The sequence below is a fragment of the Notothenia coriiceps genome, unplaced genomic scaffold (genome assembly GCF_000735185.1).
Source record: "Notothenia coriiceps isolate Sejong01 unplaced genomic scaffold, NC01 NC01_scaffold00019360, whole genome shotgun sequence".
In the NCBI taxonomy this organism is placed as follows: domain Eukaryota; kingdom Metazoa; phylum Chordata; class Actinopteri; order Perciformes; family Nototheniidae; genus Notothenia; species Notothenia coriiceps.
The window spans coordinates 390,029-412,378 of NW_011352061.1; the positions used below are offsets into that span (position 1 = coordinate 390,029).

General features: G+C 41.8%; 1 protein-coding gene across 1 annotated transcript in view; it reads left to right on the forward strand.

Annotated features, from left to right (window-relative positions):
* The window catches only part of ahr2 (aryl hydrocarbon receptor 2), a 37,265-nt gene that overhangs the window by 9,134 nt on the left and 5,781 nt on the right, over nucleotides 1-22,350 (forward strand). Inside the window, exons 3-7 of the mRNA XM_010778753.1 lie at nucleotides 20,100-20,260; nucleotides 20,397-20,486; nucleotides 21,388-21,508; nucleotides 21,676-21,815; nucleotides 21,915-22,117. Coding sequence (XP_010777055.1) covers nucleotides 20,100-20,260; nucleotides 20,397-20,486; nucleotides 21,388-21,508; nucleotides 21,676-21,815; nucleotides 21,915-22,117 — 715 coding nt within the window. The remainder of the gene's footprint in view (nucleotides 1-20,099; nucleotides 20,261-20,396; nucleotides 20,487-21,387; nucleotides 21,509-21,675; nucleotides 21,816-21,914; nucleotides 22,118-22,350) is intronic.

A 22,350-nucleotide genomic window follows, 5' to 3' on the forward strand; every position in this document is an offset into this window, starting at 1 on the left:
CATCTAAATTTAGAATTTACTTGCATTTCGGTGCATCCTCTTTTACACTATTTGTAGGACTTTTTTTTTTGCGTGTACTTAGAAATTCAGTTAATAACCAACAAGAAAAATGTATTACTACTTCTATTGTTCAGTATTTTCAGGGAAAAAAGACAGTCGTTTAGAAGTAATTAGCTCAGTCCTTAGCTCTTTTCTCAGGGTAAAGGAAGGAGAAAAAAATACTGCTTAAAATCTCTTCACAACGAAAGAAAATTCTGTTTTATTAATGCAGGTACGTAATTTTTTGTCGAAATTGGACTTATGTCTTACGTGCGGGCTACTCATGGGCTTCGTCTCTCTCGGTCACTTTTTCACACTTTCTCGAAGTCGACCTACAACTTTCTTTGTGTGCTGACTAATGTCTAGTCACAAAAGAGGGAGACGACGTCGTCGGGACCCGCTTATTGTGCCTGTAGACTATGTGTCTCCGGTTATAGACCCGGAAAATATTTCTCCGTCTAATAGTAGCGGTCCGAAGGCCTTAGTGTCGACGTCTTTTCCATCATGCATCAATGGAAATAATGAAGCATCCCTAGCATCTATAGAGTGTGTGTGTGTGTGTGTGTGTGTGTGTGTGTGTGTGTGTGTGCTGCACCACAGTAGCAGCCAAGTGTTACCACTTCCTCCTCGTGCGCCCGCGGCACGTGGCATCACCTAAGAAAAGAAATTAGGGTTTTTTGTGGGAGTTTGAAAGACGCACGATGCATTTTAACTCGTAGTTAACCAGAGTTTAACATTTACATTTTTGTAGTGCATTTTTATTAAAAATGTTCACCATATTAACACAACATCTTGAAGGACGGAGAGTAAATAATATAAAGTAGGAAAAAACAGACAACTCTTTGGTTGATGTTACCTCAGGTCACTGCATTGCTCTAAGAAGGGGGAGTAAAAGGGGTTAGAAGGGGGAGAGAGGGGAGAGAGTAAAGACAGAAACAAGTGAAAGAGATGAGAGAGAGAAAATGTTTGGCGGAGGAAACTTATCACTCAGACATGATCAGACACAGAAAACACATTAGAGCAAGCCAACTCCTCTGATCCAGCTGATATTGTTTCCACACACACACACACACACACACACACACACACACACACACACACACACACACACACACACACACACACACACACACACACACACTGCCAGGAACAGAGCATATCAGTCATGTCTTTTGGGTGTGTGTTCTTACAATCTTTTCTCTTGTTTGTATGTATTTCTACACATTTTTGCACACTGTATCCACATGCAACCAACTACACACACACACACACACACACACACACACACACACACGCACACGCACACGCCTAGTTTAATAAATACCACATCTGGTGAGTTGTTCATTTCTAGACTTTCGTTCGGTTCTTGATTTTCTGACAGGAGTGAGACCTCCTCCCTCTGTGCAGCAGAAATGATCCCTCAGGTCTGAACAAAATCTTTGAGCAGCCAGCTCTTCGACTCCTCTTACCCTCTCGCTCTCTTGTCTAAATAAACTCTTTACACGCAACTCCGCTGGCCGCCTGCCGGGCCTGTCTGCTGCTGAGAGGGCCTGTCAGTCAGTGCTCAGGGTTACAGGCAGCCCACAAGCCTGGGTTCAGGGCCATGCCGTTTGTGTTTCTGCAGAAAGGCCTGGCTGAACCCATCATACATTTGCACTAAAAGACACATTGTACGTGATAGGCTAAGGGGCGGGACATCTCTAAGCGGTTGACCAGTCACAACAGAGCCGGCCAACTAACCAATCAGAGCAGACTGGGCTCTGGTTTCAGACAGAGGGTGAAAGTAGGTGCTGCAGCACAGGCCGTGTGAGAAACATAAAGAGCTTTTTGAACATTAAGATTGAACGTTCCCTGCTGTCTGTTTCAACAACACTTACTATTTATCACCATTAAAACTGGATTGTAATTACAGCTGCAATAATCACAATAACTGCCTTCAGTTACAATTGAAGTTGACAAGATGTTTTTGCATGAAGACAAATGGCTGTAGCAAATTCTGGGCATACATGTATTATCTCTGGCTGTATATTCGAAGGTTTTATACTTCGAATATGATCAGAATTATTTGGGGCTCTCGGTCGGAGCTTTTGTTGCTTCCGAGCTGTAGTGTGGACTTTGGTTTGGTGTTTAGAGGAAGGAGTGCGGTAACGTTTGAAAAAAAAAAGAAAAGAAGCAGACTTCGTGCAGACAGTTTGAAAAGAAGAAACCTGATAAATCTGTTAAATGAGGCGTTTTATCAAAACGAGGTTTGGAAACGTTACATCAATAAAAATAACCTGTACCTCCTACTCACAGCTTTATTGCTCAGTAGATTAAAAGAAAAGGTTGTGTGTGTGTGTGTGTGTGTGTGTGTGTGTGTGTGTGTGTGTGTGTGTGTGTGTGTGTGTGTGTGTGTGTGTGTGTGTGTGTGTGTGTGTGTGTGTGTGTGTGTGTGTGTGTGTGTGTGTGTGTGTGTGTGTGGGCAGGGTGTGACCAGCTGAGAGGCTATATCAGTGCACGACTGTGACATTTGGCCCTTGTGGCTTACCGTAAATGTGCTGCTGACCTCTTCAGCAGGAGGTGTGAAGAGGAGGGAGAGCACACCTGCTCTGTGCACGTGTTCGCAGTGCGAGGATGTGCAGAAAGTCATTACCAGACAGGATATGCAGTGGGCTTGGTGTGTGTTTAAAGTACAGCTGCAAGTAACACTTTCTATACTCGTCTGGTCTGTAAAGGTCGGAAAATAGTGGACAATGTTTAGATACATTCAGTTTGATATGATATAGAACCAGAAAAGTATAAGCCAAAAACACACGTTAGTCACCCTAACGTACGGAGCCCCACCCATTTCCTGTGGCGGCCCCTGCAGCACCCCGGGGCCCCTTTTCCTCTGACTGTTTGGCCCCTCTTTACTCCGACTGAAGTTCACAGCTTCTCCCCCGCACCCCCCACCTCAAACAAACGCTGCAGGACTCCAGTTTGTTGTTACAGCGGGTAGGCTGTTCGCACGGCACCGGGACACTCACCGCTTTATGCATTCATGACTCCTCTGACACACACACACACACACACACACACACACACACACACACACACACACACACACACACACACACACACACACACACACACTTAAAGGTCCCCCGATTTTACCCCCTCTTCCCTGCTTCAAAAGACACCAGACTTCATTTAAAGTGCATTGTTGTCCGTGTTATTATCTCCCTTTAAGGCTTTCTTATACAGATCAAACTTGGTTTTTTTTAATGTAAAAGTACGTGATTTTTATGTGTCCTGACAGCAATATCGGCCCATTAATATCCTGGTACCTCTTCATCATTCTCCATTATCTTTAAAAGTTGCATTCGCTTTTTTTCTGCAGAAAAATGCGGTTAGTTTTTCTCATAAAGCCGTTTATCTTGCAATGTATTCACTGCAAGTTACTTTAAACCAAGAGATGTGTGTATAGTTATAATAGTGATTTTAGTTCGTTCTAAGTCTCTCTCTTGCTTTGTTGCTCTCTATTTCTTTAATAAAGCACTTAAACTTTCAAATAAAAAGTCAGGAATGGCTCAAAGTCAAAGAGAGCACGATTAAAGATTAAAGAATCAGCGCACAGGGTTGAAATGAAAGTACAAGCTATAAAATAAGGGACATCATGTACCAGCAAGTCTATAACATTACAGTTACAGGGAGATTTAAAAGGTCATTCTAATACTGAGACAACGCAGCTGCTCAAGTCGAGATTCAGACTGTTTTCTTCCACTGCAGGTAACCACAGTTTAAAGGGGCCCTACTCTGCTCATTGCCAGGTTCATATTTGTATGTTGCCGTCATTAAGGCTTTTAAACCCCGTAATGGCTCCTTTAACAATCTCGGATCCCATTTTAGAAACTAGTGATTGATCAGTTATAGAAATACCTCTCCTCTGCATCCATCAAATACGTGATTGTTGACCCAAAGTTCAAATCTTTATCTGTAAAATGTGAATGTTTAGTAGATGATTTTCCACTTTGACTGACTTTAGAAAAAAAGACCTATACAGGGCTCAACGCTAACTTTTAAAAGTGGTTGCCAGGCTGGCAACCAGGCATCAGCTTTTGGTTGCCAAAACTGAAAATACGGTTGCCATTTTTAGACACCATATATTTTAAATAATTAAGATACTATACAGTTATACATCAACTTAATAATGAACATGTGACACAAAATAATGTTCAAATGCTTTACAATAAGTAATTAACACAATTATTTGAAACTAAAGTGGTAGTAAACTTGTCCACCCTCAATTGCTGGTATACAAAACACCAGTAGTGCAGCTGCTGTCATGTTCTTCACAGATCCCCCAAAAAGGAATTGAGCAAGTCACTAGTTTCTTGGTCATCCGTTGTCATCCTTTCAAATGTGGGTTTTCTTGACCTTTGTGCTGACCCCCACCATAGATCCACAGGCCCTTCAGCATTGAAGTCTTGGATTGTGGTTCTATCATTGGCCAGACTAATACATTTCTAATGTTAAATAAATGAAAACCATTCACAGTTAAGAATTAGATAGTAATTATTAATGCTGTAAATTACCTTTAATATGTCTAACTATATTTAAAATGTGTTACCTTTTTATAGAAGTATATTTATATTTGTATGCCAATATTTTCCTATGGTAAAGTTTCGTTTTGCACTTTTATTTTGGTAGTAATAAGATCGGGACTCTTATTTTGAAGGAACTTTTACCGGAAGTGAATGGACAACATTCCTCTTTGCTTTTCGTTCGGGCTCATCTTGCCCTTTATCAGTTAAATCACTTTGAACATTCATTTGAGAAGTTGACGGGTTGGCCGAACTTTTTACCCAAACAACTTAATTTGCTTCGCCATTTTTTGTAAAACAAACACACGGCGCACCACGCACGCGAGTAAACGTGCATCGCTTTCTGGCTCCGTAATCACACCAATGCACGTGCAACTTAAGTATAAGGTTCCGACTGGTCACAACAATAATTAAATATCACTCTTAATACAACAAATGATTAACATTTATCTATTTTGGGGTGCACATTTAGCTGTTTGCTGTCCTTGTTTCTTTATGTTAAAAACTGGTTGCCACTGATGGCAATCAAAGGCCAAGAAGTGGTTGACATTTTTTCTGAATGGTTGCCAATGGCAACCTGGCAACCGTTACTGTCGAGCCCTGCCTATATGTTACGTAAAACCATGTAGGGAGAAAAGCGACAAGACAGGAAGTGGCTCTGATAAACTCAGCGCTTTTTCCTAAGTATACATTTTCCATTCAGAAGTGCTGCATGCTGACATCATGTTGATGTTTATTCATAGCTTTAAGGTCTAAAAAAGTCTATATACTGGCAAATGTAGAAGTTGATACCTAGCTATAGGTTATAAAAAAGTGTTTGCACTGGATAGTAGCTGAGATAGAAAGCCCTGCATCATCTCCACTCTTTATTTCCCGATGCACAGACATGAGCGTGTCCTTTGTTCGCTGTGTGGCCTCGGTCCAGACGCTGAGGCCTGCAGGAGTTCCTCAATTAGATTATTCTTCACGAGGAATTCAGACAAACCACAAGACCTCCTAGGATGAGGGAGCCACCAACAAAGACGTGTGTCCTCCACTGTCATCCAAACACAGACCAGGCTTCTATCTACCCTTATAAACAATTGTATACTGAATACAATGAATATCTCCAATCAAGTTGAGTTGAAGAAGACAGAAGGATGTCAAATGGATGGATGATTCATGCAAAAGTCATATATACTGTAGTTGTAAATACAGACATATTCTGATATTAAGATAGGTTCTCAGCAGATTGTGTGATATACAGAACATAAACACGCTGACACTGGAGTGTATTTATGGGACCTTCCCTGAGTGTCTGCTTCGTGGTGAATCCCTCTTTGTGATCGTGGCGTTTCCAAAGGGAGTCTGTCAGACAGTGAATTTCCCAGCATGCCTCTGCGAGAACAAAGACGACCCCGGGAGTGCAAAGGCTCATGGGAAGGCCAGGAAGTGGCGGAGAATGGAGCGCTCTGTGTCCCGGTCGCTCCGAGCCGCGGGACGGAGCCCGGTGGGAAACACCCGGGGGTTCGATCCCATGGCCGCCATGACAACGCCTCCATTGTTTTCTGCTCCAAACCTCCCTCATCTTCAAACTCTGATCTGTTTTTATCCTCCTTTTCTTCTTTTGACTCCATTTGACTGAAAACGTTATTGTTAACTCGCCTAAATGACTCCATACTTTTCATATATGCATCCATACAGCAGTTTGAATACACGTTTGCTCTAAGTAAACTAAAGCAGAAGGTGCTGCAGGACCAGAGCAGAGAAGAAGGTGTATACAAAGTAATTAATCAGGCAGGAGTTTGACTCGCTGCCGATATGTAATTTAAAATGAAGACAATGATTCTCTCTGTGCCGTTTCATTTGCGTGGGCGGCGGACATGTTTGCTCTGCTGACATTGGATAAAGAAGCTTTAGCTCACCTGAGAGGCAGCAGGGATGACACAAGAAATGAGAAAATGCAACTTTTGACACGTAGAACGTTTTCTTGCAATATTTGCCCCGAAAACCGTGGTTTCTGATGAGGACCCTCTGTGTTTTTGAGCAGTGCAGTCTCCATGTCGCGGCTGATGAGGCCCGGCAGAGGAGATTTCTGTCCGTGGAGAGAGCCGTAATTTGTGGTCTTATAATAGCTTGGCTGAACTTCCCTCCTCTGCAGGGCCTCAGGAAACACACACACACACACTTACATGCATGTATACACACTTTTCTCTTTGTTACACATTCAGTCTTTTCTCCCCCTCTCCTCGTCCTGCATGCGTTTTCCAGATGTGGTTCCAGTCTCTCTCAGTATTCCCAGCCGATTGAAGCTGCGAGAGGTCGTTGAACTTCCTGTTTCTGACCCCCAGTCTGACCTTTGACCTGTCTCATGGTCAACGTCAAAGGGGTCATCTTGCTACGAGGAGCATTTACAGGGGCCATATTCTTTCCCTGTCTGGCAGCTGTTGACAGACACTAAGCGATGTTGCAGAGGCTTGAAACACAATGACATTGATCAAGACAAAAAGAAAAACATATCAGCGGTTTGTTCTCCAGAGCATGAGTTTGTCTTGCTGAAGATTCTGTGTTTGGCAGGAGTCCCGCGCTAACCGCCGCCAGGAAGCAGATGCTGCTCTAACGGCGTTCAGACAGAGCGACGTGCATGTATCCCGAGGCAAAACTGAAACTAGAGCGGCTGCAGCAGATGCATCCAGAGAGGAGCAACGTTTTCACCGCGTCCATGCTTTTAATGCAACTCCTGCACTATGAGCTCATTACAGTCAGATACTAGATCCCCTTGCTAATAAACACCAGCAGATTTGGAAATAAACTTCATTTTTGGACAACCGCCATGTTGCTTTAGTATCATGGATTTGGCCCCACACTAATCTTTTTAAACAAACTCTTGCGCTGTTTATTTTATTTACCTCTCTCTTCATTGTTGACTGAAAACAGCCAGCCATATCTACCCATTTAAGCATTTTGAAATGAGTGCTGGGATGTGTCCAGTGATAACATCAGACCTGCAGACCCTCGCAGTCACAACAGCAGACACACATTCATGTAGAGACATGTCCCAGCATCTGGGAAGTGTGCGTGTGTGCGTGTGCGTGTGTGCGTGTGTGTGTGTGTGTGTGTGTGTGTGTGTGTGTGTGTGTGTGTGTGTGTGTGTGTGTGTGTGTGTGTGTGTGTGTGTGTGTGTGTGTGTGTGTGTGTGTGTGTGTGTGTGTGTGTGTGTGTGTGTGTGTGTGTGTGTGTGTGTGTGTGTGTGTGTGTGTGTGTGTGTGTGTGTGTGTGTGTGTGTGTGTGTGTGTGTGTGTGTGTGTGTGTGTGTGTGTGTGTGTGTGTGTGTGCATGCTGGCTCTCCTCTTCCCCGCTTTTCTTTGTCTCTGGGATTCACTTTTAATCCGCTGTCCTTAACCAAAGTCTTCTTCTTCTTTTGTTTATTCAAATCACTCATCTACATCTACTTCTTCTCCCTTTTATAACGTTTGAATAACCCTAATTACGTACTGCAGGCCAATCCTGACTATAGCTGCATGGAATTCTGGGTAACGTAGTCCTGAAGAGTGAAACCGAATCCTCACATTTTTCCAGAACAACAAGCTATTGACTCAAATACAAAAAACGAGTCATTTTAGTTAACATGCCAGGCATCACTAATCAATCACAGATGCAGTGTCCTCCTGTCCTATCACTCGTCCATCTGTGAGTGGTAGGCGCGCTTGTTTTCGTGCCAGGATGTTGTAACGCTCACGCAGACAACAATCATAAAACAAACAATAACACCGCTCTTTCATGCGTAACTAAACACAGCTTTTTAACCAGAATAAGCTACACCTGAATTGATGTGTGAGGTTTACTCCGCCTCATCTGGATTTGTATCTCCATTATGCAAATGTCTGATTTGAATCGCAGACATCAAACAACAGCAGACGGAAAGACGCGTTGTACCGGAGAGGAAAGTGACTTTAATTCATATGTGACGGTTAAAGCGCAGAAGCTGTCGGACAATTATCACCGAATGAAAACAAGTACTTCAAGCTTCATTGTTTTTTTATTTAACCCAATTTGTGTACAGAGGTCATATGTTGTGCAGTTTTCTTAGAAAGTAACAAACCATATCGCACATCTCACCCAAACCTTCCACAAACCCTCTCTGTAAGACAAACCATATCACACCTCTCACCCAAACCTTCCACAAACCAGTAATAGTTGTGTAAGACCACAACACTTTTTATTTTCATGTCATTTTTGACACTTGGTGCTTCACAGAAGACAAGAGATTAAAGCATCAAGATTGATATGCTTAGAATGTCAGAATTACAAAGAAAAACTAGAAGAAAAGCTGATGAACGAGAGCTCCTCCGTTGATCAGGGGAAACCTGTAAAACACGTTGACTAATCCCTCCTCTGCGTCTTACAGGAATTAATGTTTGTCACAGGAAGTGAGAGCGAGAGGAAGCACCCGGGGGCGAAGTCGAGAAGGTGTCTGCTAACCTCTGATCCGGCCTCAAACCAGGGAGATAATTCACTAAAAAGACAGTCATGTTGTTTTTAGAAAGCACAGGACATGATGTGCTCTTCACCTGGGGTTTTACATGCACTCTCTGTTCCTCTTGGGCACAAATATTTATCTCATTTGGATGAAAATACAAGGCAAAAGTCAAGAAAAAGATGACAGAGGTAGATTTAAAAGGAAATGTAACATATACAGCAGTTATTTGTCACTCGATATGCTGATGGTCATGTAATCTGATCAAAAGCTCCTGCATAAAGTCCCCTATTTCTTCTTCTTCTGTTTTAAAAGTGTGTTTACAGTGCAGATATGTCCAGGGTCAGGATACAGTTGCAGAGCGTCATGATCTCGTTTTTCCTACGAGGAACAAGCTGCTTCCTGACTCCTCTTCCTCTTCATCGACCCACATCTTACTGTCTCCTTTCACAAGTTCACTGTTGCTGGACGTGACTTGTATGTAGCTGCAGCCGAGCGATGTGATTGGATGGAAACGCTGTGGAAAAATGGCAATAATTCACGTTATTAATCATGATCAGTTTCTCTTTGTTTTATTCGTTGCTCTGGAGAAATGTACACATGTTGTTGTCAGACTCTCTGTGAGGAATTACAATGACTTTAATAAAAGCCACTAATCCCCGTCTTCGACACAACATCAGTTAAATATTAATTTGATTTCAGTACGCGGCTTAAATCTGTTTTATTCGGCCATAAATCATCTTTATAGCCTTCACATCTAAAGCAGAATTATGCCGTCTAAAACTTTGCATGAAACTTTATTTAAAGCTTGTTTCACACAATGTTACACATTTTTGAGTAGATTTGAAAGCATGTGGAGAACACGTGTGCAGCTCATCGATGATCGATGTGCAGATACTTTGTGGCTCTCCTTCCTTTAATTACCGTCCTACAGATCTTGTTTTTATCTTTATTTTGACATTGGTCTTTTATTAGCTAAAGAAAAACCGTGACAGTCTTGTGCTGCGTCACAGACCTTTTTAGGACATCTTAGATCGATAAGTAAGACTAGATTAGTGGGCATGAAGACAAAGCATCGTTTCACTTGTTGTTAAAGGTAAATATGTTAGAATATATATAAGGACCACAAAAGAGACATTCATGAAATATCAGCTCCAACATTTGTATTGACTTATTGTTAGTGAAAGTATTGGTTGCATCCGCTGCAGCTCTATTTGTGACATTGTAGCAAGAAAATAGTCCCTGTGCATCCTCTCCTGTGGAGGGATTCAATCCCATATAACATCACGTATTGGAGTAATCAAAGTGTGATATTGGGGGTGGGAGTGTGCTGCTGCTGTTGAGGTTTTCAGGAGTCCCCTGCCCTCGCTGCACGTATGGAGCTGAAGCGGCGCGCTCGCTTTAATGACAGGGAAGTGAGTCGGTTAGACCTTTATGGTGGAAAACTACTGGCAGGCTGAGGGCCACGCCTCTCTCCTCATGAATGAGAGTTTACATAGACGCTGAGAGCGGGTCATTAAGGACAGGAGACGCTGCCAGAGTGCAAAGAGACGGTTAAATGCAGCCGGAGCTGTAACTGCTGTCTGCAGACAGAAGGGGTTACAATGACCAAAAACGAGCCACTTCACAATCTTCTTTGGTGCTGCAGGAGCTTGAGTTGGCTTTTCTTTTGAAACACTGTATTTGCAATCATAGACACACACTTGATGAAACGTTTCTCACTTTCAAGACGGTTGTGAGTCCTTTTCAGTCTTCTGTAGAGCAGCAGGAACTTGTTGCAGCTCAAGGCTATGTGTCTATAACTGAGCCACACTGCGGACCCTTTCAGCGCTTGCATCTCCCAAGTTTTAGTCACACATTTTCCAGATTTCCACCAAGCTACCTCCCAGTGAGACTTAAATAAACCAATGACAGTGCAGCAGAAACATTTCGCCGTTTATCTTAATGAGAAACTGAGAAAACATTCAGTCACGGATGTCAGAGTGAAGCGGGACGAGTGAAAACAGATTCAGTTCAAAGTAAAACCTTGTGCAGACTGTTGTGAAATGTTGTGAAGACGCCGTTCCTTCATTATTTCATTAGGATAAAAGAGACGCCATGTTTCTTCTCACCTCTCCGCTCTGGGGGACAGATCTTTTTCTCTCTGGCATCCTTTTCAAAGGCGCGCTGACGCAGAAACATGACAAAACAAAAAAGACTCTAAACCATCTTCCCCTTGTTGCTCGTATCCCTATCAATTACACAGCTTTGACTTCAGAGGTTCTTCCCAGAAACCACCAACGCAGCAGGGACAGCTGGGAGTTTTCTTTCTTTAGGGAGGGTAAAACTCTAATCAATTTATCATTTTACATTAAAACTGATTCACTTGCAGCGTTGCGTTTCTCCGATAGACTCGAGCCAAAGTGTCTGGAGGTTTAGTTAGTCAGGAGATTAAACCTCTCCCAAAACACACACACACACACACACACACACACACACACACACACACACACATACACTGCAGGTATTAATGCTGAGGCTGTGTGTGAGATAGTTTACAGTAGTAATCCCGGCTGTAGCTGCTGGCGCGTTGCTGCAGGATTCACCGTGACACTTAAAGTCAACAGGAATGTCTCCTGAGGATTATCACGGTTGAACTAACGGGGAAATATAAATCTGATCATTAACGCTCACAAAGGGATCTTACAGTCTCTGATTGATTAGTGTCTTTAATGAACCCAGAAGTAAAAGAACACTTTGGAAGGACTAACCACACGTGTGTCCAAGGTTTTCTGTGGTGTACAATCACATCATCATCATTTTCAAAATCACGTTAGGTAAAAAGGTATATCACAATTCAATTCTGGTAATTGATTGATCATCTTTGTAACTTTAAAAGAAACATGTAGTAACATTCAGGGATTCTAACTTCTGAAATGTGAATATTTGCTGATTTTCTTCATCTTCTATGACAGACCTTAAATATATCTCTTATGGCATTTTCCAACACTTTTAGTGACTTATCTATAATAAAAATAATGATTACAGTTGCTGCAGCCTTTACAGTTGTACTTTCTGCAAGAAAATAGACCCTGCATCTTCCTCCTCCTCCTCCTCCTCATGTTTACATACCTCCTCCTGCAGATGAAAGCGAGCCTCCTCCTGCAGCTGGCTCAGACATGTCGGCTCATCGGCCTTCCTCGCCGCCGGCCCGAACTCCCTAAACAATGGCTGTGGTTGTGTAATCCCTCCACACTCCGCTCGTTTAACCCTTTCACGTCCTCCAGGAAGCAAAGCACATGGGAAGAAATAAACCGGGGAAACACATGGCGTTCATTCGGGACTGTAGGGTATTTCTAAGGTATGACGCTGCAAAAAAGTCATTAGACACTCATTCCTTAAGGATCCCCCAAAAAGGTGTCATTCAGAGCTGGATTTAGTCCTAAAATCATCTTTAAAACTTGGAAATACGTGCAAATATCATTAGATAATGGAACATTGTAACACACAGGGCTGCAAAAGCACATACAATATGTAATTTCATTGCTTAAAAAACGACTTTCCCTCAGTAAATCGTTTTTTGCAGTTCAGCTCTCTTTTATTCTTGTAGGGAAACATTTGTTCTGTTTCTCCTCTTCCACAGAGAGGTTAGAGGTCAGGACTTGCTCGAGGACACTTCGGCAGACTTAAATAAGAAGAAAAACAACTTTAACTAGAAGATAACCTTGTTTAGGTGGAGGCCGAGGGCTGCAGGGCTAGCTGTTAGCTCCTCACGTGTTCCCTGTCGGGCTTCATGCAGCAGCTGACGAAGCTCTGAAGCGAAAATATTTTTAGCCATGAGCGCGAGCTGTATATTTAGGAGCCAAATAAAACCTCCCAGCCGCAACACAGGGAGGGATGGAGGGATGGAGGGAAGGCGAGAGATTCCCCACGGATCCAGTGTCTCATATTAGATGTTTTGGCACATGTGCTGAGAGGTAACACCCACTACTCTAATCCAAACAGCTGTTTCACGGTTGTATCCAGGCGTCTTTATGCATCTACAACATGAATAATACTGTTCTAATCAAATAAATAGATTCAGCTATCATAAATGTGTTGCGGAAAAAGTTTGATTGTTCTACATTTACTGGAAATTCACCAAAAATATAGATGAATTATCTTAAATAGCCAGATTTGTAGCCATATTTAAATGATAGGACAGTTCAAAAGAAATCTGCTCAATTCAAATCCTGCAAGATTACTTAAAAACCGAACACCGATAAAAAATATTATTAAATGGCTAAACATGTATAAACTAAAATACAATAAAAATCACATGACCTCTATGAAAAACATAATTTATTCCAGCAGGATGCCACCGTACAGTCTCAGAGACTTTCCGCTGTGGTCGGCGTGACGTAGATCCAGCGATGCTGGTTTTTCGGGGTGAAACCTCTCCGCTCTCCGAGGACTTTACCTCTCTGATGGAAAATCCAGCTCGACTGACAGTCCTACATCCAGTCACGCTCGGCTGCTGATTCCCGGAGCTCCTCTCTGTCGCTGATCGCCTCCGGCCCCACTTCGCTCTGTTTAGCTTCTGTCGCCACGGTTTACATTGGAAGAGGTTGACTCCTAAACACTATAAATCTATTTAGGAAAAGAAAATGCGTGCCCGATGTCTGTTGCTCAATTATAATTAAAGAACACATCTAAGTGGAGGGACTTTACTTTGATACAGTTTGGCTTCAACAGATGAGTTCTCTTCACATATTTGTAAGAAATGAATATGAAGGTTCAGAGAGTTCACATTTCTGCAGTTTCCTCTTTTTCTTGCAGATTGTGGTTCAGAGCCACAACGAGACGGAAAATAACCTTTTCTGCCAGTTGTCTGTGACATGTTAGGAGGACGTTCCTAAGAAGACAAACGATTTTGGAAATAAAACTCCACTTCTTGGTTGAATATGCACGCAGTTTAACTCTTGCTGTGTCGCCAAACTTTGACGTGCAGAAATGTGATTTAAAACTGTAGCAAAGGTCCAAAAGTTTACAATATTTACTTTTCATAAATACATGTCAATAGTAGGCGATAACTACGACGACTGGCCTGCTGCACGCTGTGATTTTCAAAATAAAATGTCCTATCAAAACAAACTCCACACTTTGCATGAGGCGTTCAAGAGCGTACAGGAGGCAAATATTTATCTGTAAATTGCCTTTTTATTTGAAGGACTTTTCCTCTAGCTGTCACTCTTTGTTCTCCCCTGTCTGATGAACCTTCTCATTATCCATAATTAATTGTCGCGTTACTGCAACACTTTGTGATTTAATGAATGTAGAATTGTATTCAGCGGAGGCCCTAGTAGCATTCGTGGTATTAGTAGTATTTAAAGTAGTACTCTGACTTTGAGGAACATGCTGGAACAAACCCACCCATCCTGTTTGACGGCATTCACCTCTTGAGAGCAGCACGCAGACGTTTTCAGATTTATTCACTTAAAGCTTCTTTTTTGAAGGGATATTTTTACCTTAAACATCGGCAGAGAAGCACCAATTCATAGTTTTTGCCGTTACAAAAGGCTTGAATTTAGATAATAAGCATTTTGGCTTCAACAAAAGTGGTTATCTTAAACTAAATACATTCAGGAGTCACTCCCTCCATGTTTCATACGTCAAAAACAAACTTTAAAGTCAGAGTTCGCAGCTGTTAAAGCCACAGTGACTCACTTTATTCAGTCCTGGGAATAAGATGCGATTAAATTCTTATTAAAAACATTCTCCTGTTTCAGTTTCCCGGCTGTTTTTCTGCAGCTGTGATCCAAGCTGGATGATATCTGCTCTTTAATAAAAGGCAAATATTGGCTCTGTGTATCAGATGTCCGTGTTATTCGCAGGTGTGCAGCAGAGAGAAAACACTGATCTGTAATCAGTCGTGTGTTTCTTTCAACATCCAGCTGAAGTCTTTCACACTTTTTCACTGTCTCTCTGCTTCGGGGTACTCATCGGGGTGGCTCTGTATTCAGGTTAAAGCTGTTTTTTAATGCATTGACTGTATTTTTTGTCTTAAAAGAAGCAACACTTCTCTAAAATTCGTCTAAAAAAGAGGAAGAAATGACTTTTTCTCGATTCCTGACTCAATTAATGAAGATTTCTGACAGAAAAATGGACTTTTAGACTTGTTATCTTCATCATTATGTTAAAAGAACAACCAATAATTGACTTAAAGATATCATTTGCGTTTTTTTTCAGGATGTTTTAATCACATTTTCTCTACGTGGCTTTACGTCATTTAGATTTAAATCTACTTTCACTGACATCATGCATCAATGGAAATAATGAAGCATCCCTAGCATCTATAGAGTGTGTGGGTGTGTGTGTGTGTGTGTGTGTGTGTGTGTGTGTGTGTGTGTGTGTGTGTGTGTGTGTGTGTGTGTGTGTGTGTGTGTGTGTGGTGGGTCGTGTTCAGTATCAGGGGGTGACCTGTCATTCAGACGAGGAGGAAGGGGAATGTAAACGCTGAGACGTCTCCTACAGACTCTGGCTTATCGCTGCAGCATGCCTGGGGTCAGAGGTCACCGCTGCTGTAGGGAGGGCAGGGTCAGGGCTGGAGCAGAGTGTGTGTGTGTCTCTGTATGTGTGTGTGAGAAAAGAGCGTGTACATGGGTGTGTTTGGCTCATGCACTTTACCAGGACGTTATGTGTTGTTGCAGGATTTGCATGGATGTTTTGTGCAGTAAATGTGTGTGGTGTTATTTTAGACCAATCAGAACACATGTTGGGGGATTCTCTTGAGATCTGAAGAAATAAACAGGTTTTACTGTATGTGACTGATATGTGTGTGTTTTCAGGTATTGTTGACCTGCACCACTCGGGTTGTTTACCATTTTTCTTTGGGCGCAGAATTTGGGCGCGGCGGCCATGTGTGAAATATTTGTGGTTATCAAAGGGAGACAAAGACCGCAGGGCAGGAAGTGGCAGTTACAACAACAGAGACGAGGAGTGAGGAAACAGAAAGACGCCTATTTGATAAACGACTGCAGAGGGATGAGAGACAGGTGTCGAAAGTTGGAATAAAAAGCCAAACAATTATGAGATTAAAAGATTGCATGTAGAGCTTGTTTTCTCAGTCTAAAGGGATGTATTCTTTAAATGTTCTAAATATGTTCAATAGTGTAGCGTGAGTATTAAGGATTATATTTAGCATGTATTTCTGTCTTTCCTGTGTTCATTTCTCACTCTGGGTGTAGATAAATCTCGATGATTGTCTTTTCTGCAGGTTTCTATCTTCTTTCAAAACATGTTGCCAAACTGCTGCTCAAGCTACATTTGAGTTTTTCCTTTAAGAGAAAGTAATGCTTCTTCCTAAAAGGTTTTGGTCTCAAACTCTCTTCAATTGCAGTAATATTTTGTATATTTAAAAAAACAACACTGTCTGTAACTTGTAGTAGAAGACATGGACTTCAATGTAATATAACACTCAATAGGGTCAGTGATATAAATGATCATATACGTTTGTTAAACTCCCATTACCACAAAAAGAACATTACTCATTCCACCAAATGGCATAAAGACCTACCTTTCTCACTATGTCCGGGTGTATTATGGCACAACAAATAAGGATTATTACAGCAACCCCAAATGGACGAAATGTGAGCAACACAACAGGAACCACACTATAAGAACAGATGTTAGAAAACACACCTTTTAAGAGAAGAGGGGAACGGCGAATATGAAACCCTTCTCCATTACCAAACCACACAAGGCCTTTTCTGTACTTTCACCGTATGTTCATGTACTAACCTGCAGAGAAAGTGTGTGGGGGGGGGGGGGTTTAAAATGAGAGTGAAAGGGGGAGAAAAAGAAAGAGAGAGCTAGTCGGTGATTCTGATCTCCTGTCACCCTCCTCCTCCTCCTCCTCCTCCTCCTCCTGTAGTCCAAAGGGATGAAGAACAATGATTCCATTCAGCTCTTGGGTTTCAAAGTCGACAGAAACCGCAAAATGCTTCGGAGCGGGTGTTTGCAGACGGAGGGGGAGGGCGGTGTTCGCAAATATGATAGAAGAGAGAGAAATGGGGGGGCCAGTGTAAGGGTTGCACCATTTTCTTTATTTTGTGAGCCACAATTTATAGATCAAGCCTCACTAATTTACCCTGCAGTGCTTCTTATTTTCAGTCTTAAAAAAAAGTAATTATATGATTAATGGTTCATGTAGTCGCGCTGTTGAGCTCGTTTTGCTTACGTATAGCCTCTTAAAGTTGTTGTCAAACGATCCGAGCACAATAGCTATTTGAAATATGATCATAAAAACGTTCTGTACAGTACCCAAATTAAGCTAAGGAGGAGGTATTTAAATTCCTCCAGGGCCCCTTTTTTATAAGAAAACCATAGAAAAAGAGGAGGAGAGGGTTTTCCTGTTTTACGAGGGTTACTTGCAGTTTGGTAAAAGTCAGCTGTTCCTCGTTAAAACGTCAGCGCTGAGGGTAGAAGAGGTCAAAGAACTGGGTTTTTTAACAACGTCAGAAACAGAGCTGGGAATTCCCCAAGGCGCTTACGTGGGTCCTCTCAGGTTTATACAAAATATATATATATTAGTTGATTTATGTTTTGTTTTAGCTATTAATCTGAATATGCAAATCTGTCAGATATATGCAGTGGAGTGAAAGTACTTCTAAAACTTTGTGGAGTAAACAGAGTCAATCAAATCAAGGGTACTCTTAAGTGCCTTAAAATTGCAGTTTCTCTGTACTTTCTCTGTTGCCCTTCATCGCCTTATTACAATTACAGTTTAATTAGCACTCTCGAACTCTCTTCCTAACGTCACATGCTTTTATTTTACTTTATTCTCCCAGTCCTAATCAATCCCCTGTCTCGCCTTGTTCTTCTCGGTACTAAAATAGCTCATTGTTGCTTTTAATGCACCACTAAACCAAAATGCCTCAGGCTATAAGTGGTGTGTATATGAGTATCACTCTGAGCATGCCCGGACAAACCCCATTTCACACACACACACACACTTACATGCACATACACACTTACATGCACACACTTACATGCACATACACACTTACATGCACACACTTACAACCACACAGAAACCCAATACAACGACTCTTTTAAAATTCTTTCTTCTTAGTTCAGGGCGACACATCTTTACTTAATATTTGATAACAACCATTTTTATGGAGAACTGGTACATATTTGCACTTATTTATTGTCTTAAAATGTGTAAACATTTCTCATTTAGTCATCAAAGAACACACATTGGATCCTGTCCAGTTTCTGCTTTAGCTACAGAACATTTTATTGCTGTAAATGTCGGCTTTTTACTTTTTATGCCTCATTCTTCTTGATAAATTATATTTGTGTTAGGCGATCCTCTGTGAGAAACTTTGCAGAGTATTTACATGCTCAAAAACGCACTACAAGAAAAGTCAAAGTCAAAAAAGCATAATAGGGCCACTTTAATTATTTTTGGAATATTATTATATGTCCTATTTTAGTGTGAAAATCTACAACAGCTGTTTTCAGACCTTTTAAATCTACTATTTCAGAGCCAGACTTGGCTAATCACATTATTATTTCTATAAGTTCAACCTTGCTTTTATAACTTTATTCATGGATGTATAACTTATTATGCTGTTTCGCTATATGCTACAAAAACATGTTTTTCCTGATGGTTTGGGAGAAGACGCTGCATTTTGTTCTTGGCAAAAATCTTCAGCTTCCACAAGCGATATTAGAAAAGAAACGTTGACTCTTGTCTTCCAAAATGACGTCTCCCTCTGCGTTTAAATGCCAGTGGGAAATGTTGTGGCTCTGCCTGTTGTCCTCATTTGGCCTCTGGAGGACGGGGGGACGGGGGATGGGGGGGGGGTTGTGTGTGTGCATGTGTTGGGGTGTGTGTGTATGTGTGTGTTTGAGTAGAGGCATTGCGTTTCAAACCCACTGATTGAAGAATTGGAACAAAAACTGTGCTAATAATTGGAACCAGCCGCCTGCAAAGCATGTAGGCATGCAACTACTCTATTGATTATTCTAACTATTAATAAGACTTTAATTTTACATTTTCAGGTCTTTTTAAAAAGATAATTCAATATTTTTTTTATGTCGATACATTTTGTTGTATATGAGCAGATTAGGGCCCCTTTGATAATTGAGCTCCATGAACCAAACTGCACTGTGTTTGTTCCCCTCCTCCATCACTTCATCCATCATCATTTTTACCAGTTTCCTCCACCTGCTTCCTCTCTGAGAGGATATTTTAAGGTCTCCTGTTTTTCCGATAAAAAGTGCTTGATAAGTGCGAGAGGAGGGAGAGGAGGAAGAGTTGAGTGACGGTGTTGTAAGACGACAGGAAACATCAGGCAGCTCCACCCTGATAAAAAAAAGATCTTCCTCTTTCTATTTTTCCTCACTTCCCATTTCACCAGATATATAAGGGGTCCTATTGCGCTCATGTTCAGGTTCATATGAGTGCCTCTACTGTGACATGTTTACATGCTATAATGTTTCAAAAGGTCTCTTTGTTCCTGTGCTGCAGCACCGCTTACCACTCAAACATATAAAACACACTACAGAAAAGGGAAAACCCCAATAATTCAAAGAGGGCCGATTGAAGGAATGATCCTGTAAACACCATCAGCTGTTTGCCCCACATCTTTTTCTGGTTTCTTTAAATGTTGCTCAACTTTGCACAGAGATTTGCACACTGGGTGGAGAAAAGTAAAAGCTGTTTCTTAAACTAAGTTTCATTTCCTGTCTATGGTTTCTCGTCTGTGTTTTTTCTCAGAAATCTATGTGAAAAACGATGCAGTGTGTGTATCAGTCTACGTGACTTGAATATGCTCCATATTTTAATGATATCCTGCTACGTCCTTTCACCAAGTTTCATACAATAAGTGTCAGTCGTTTTTTCTGTAAACCTGCTGACCAAAAATAACTAAAAATGTGATTTTATGAATACATGTTGGTCTGTATTGCAGCTAATTTGTTTCTTCTGACACTTTGAAGCTGAATACATGAAGTCCACCTGTCATAAGTTTTATTTATTTTTCTGACCGTCACATTTTCTTCTTCTCCTTCAGCCAGCATGAAGAAAGGGCAGAACGGCTGGAGCAGCGAGCGGAGCCTCATGTACGGAGGAAACGTCCAGAACGCTCTGACCCCCCCCACCCCGTCTCTAGCCTCCTCCCAGAGGACCTCCATCGATGGAGTCAGCTTCTCAGAGGGAGACCTGCTGCTTCAGGTAACGCACATGTTGGTTGTTGTGTGTTCTAGAGAGAAATCTGAATCAGGTTTACTCTTGCACATAGAAGGAATTGGCTTGGTGTATAAATATGCATACATAAACACATTCATATAAATGTATATTTGTTTTTCAGGCGCTGAACGGCTTTGTGTTGGTGGTGACGGCTGAAGGCTACATCTTCCACACATCCACCACCATACAGGACTTCCTCGGCTTCCACCAGGTAAAACATGACCCATAATATTAATAATATTCTAAGGATGAAAAAGTTCAATTTTATTAGCCTTCTCAAAATATATATTAGGAAGTGCTTGACGCCAAAAAAAGGGTGGTACAAACTTTAAAAAGAGACATACACGGTAGAAAAATCTGGTAGAAAATGTAATAAAATCAAATATGTGCTTGACTAAAAGTGACAATACAATATGAAAGAGACAACAGATAAGCATTCAAATGTATTATAAATTACTTTTCAAATGTAAAACAAACGTGGCCCATTCATAGTACTTTCAAAATAAAGTGTTGGTTGTGCATAAATAAATGTAAGATTTTAACCAATAATAAATAAATATCCACAGCTCAGTGTTTTGTTAGCAGTTTGTTCTGGCCAGCTGCGTTCAAGAGCGATGATGCAAGTGCAAACACATACTGTACAGAGCAAACACACACACACACACACACACACACACACACACACACACACACACACACACACACACACACACACACACACACACACACTGTGTACAGTCAATGGCAGAGACTTAAGGGCTGAAACTCAGACGTCGTTGTTCAGAAGGTGCCGAGAGAGACACACCTCTTTCTTTCTTTCTGTTGCTCAAACAAACCCTCACAAACTCAGAAGGCTCTGCTGAGTTCAAAGACACCCTGAAGTCAGGAATTATGAGCGCCAGAGGGGAAGCACAAGCACAGAAACAGAAAAACGTGTTACTATCTATTACTCTTATATCTAATATTACTTTATCTAAAAACTGAATATCTAGAGAGTCACATAAAAGGTTTCTTTTAAAGTTATGATAACTATACTGTGGAAATGCAGTACAGTGCATTAATGTGTCATTCATATTATACAGAAAGGATGATTTGTGTGTGTGTGTTTTCAGTCGGATGTGATCCATCAGAGTGTGTTTGAGTTGATCCACACCGACGACCGCGCTCTCTTCAGACGGCAGCTCCACTTCGCTCTAAAGCCAAACAGCGGCCAGCAGGACGAACTGAGCCCTGGTACGTTGCATTCAAATACGACTTTACACACATTTGTATTTATTGACTCGTTTTATACTTAAAAATACTCTTCTCATTGCTTGATTGTCAGATGATCTTGTTTTAAATATGATAATTAAAACCAAAAGCATTCGAGGTAATCATATTGTATCGTATTTGTGCTGCAGGAGAGCAGAGCTCCGCAGAGATCACCAATAACTTGGTGACGTACGACCCACAGAACATCCCCCCCGAGAACTCCTCCTTCCTGGAGAGGAGCTTCTGCTGCCGCTTCCGCTGCCTGCTGGACAACTCCTCCGGCTTCCTGGTACAATAACATCCCTCTCTGTTTTAAAAAAATATGAATGAAAAAGGCTAGGAAAAAATGTCCAATAACATATTTAAAAATGTGACTATGTGTCTCCAGGCGCTGAACTTCCGCGGCCGGCTGAAGTTCGTGCACGGTCAGAACCGGGTCTCGGAGGACGGGACGCTGGTGCCGTCGCAGCTCGCTCTGTTCACCATTGCCACGCCGATGCAGGTGCCAACCATCCTGGAGATCCGCACCAAGACGCTCTTCTTCCAGACCAAACACAAGCTGGACTTCACTCCCATGGGCATCGACCCCAGGTACACACACACACACACACACACACACACACACACACACACACACACACACACACACACACACACACACACACACACACACACAGTAAGGTGGCTAAAATACAGCAGAGTGGAAGGTCTGTAATAAGGGAACCCATTAGCATCAGCAGGCCTAGGCTATGATGCAGCGCGCACGCACGCACGCACGCACGCACACACACACACACACACACACAACCTAATTACAAACCCCC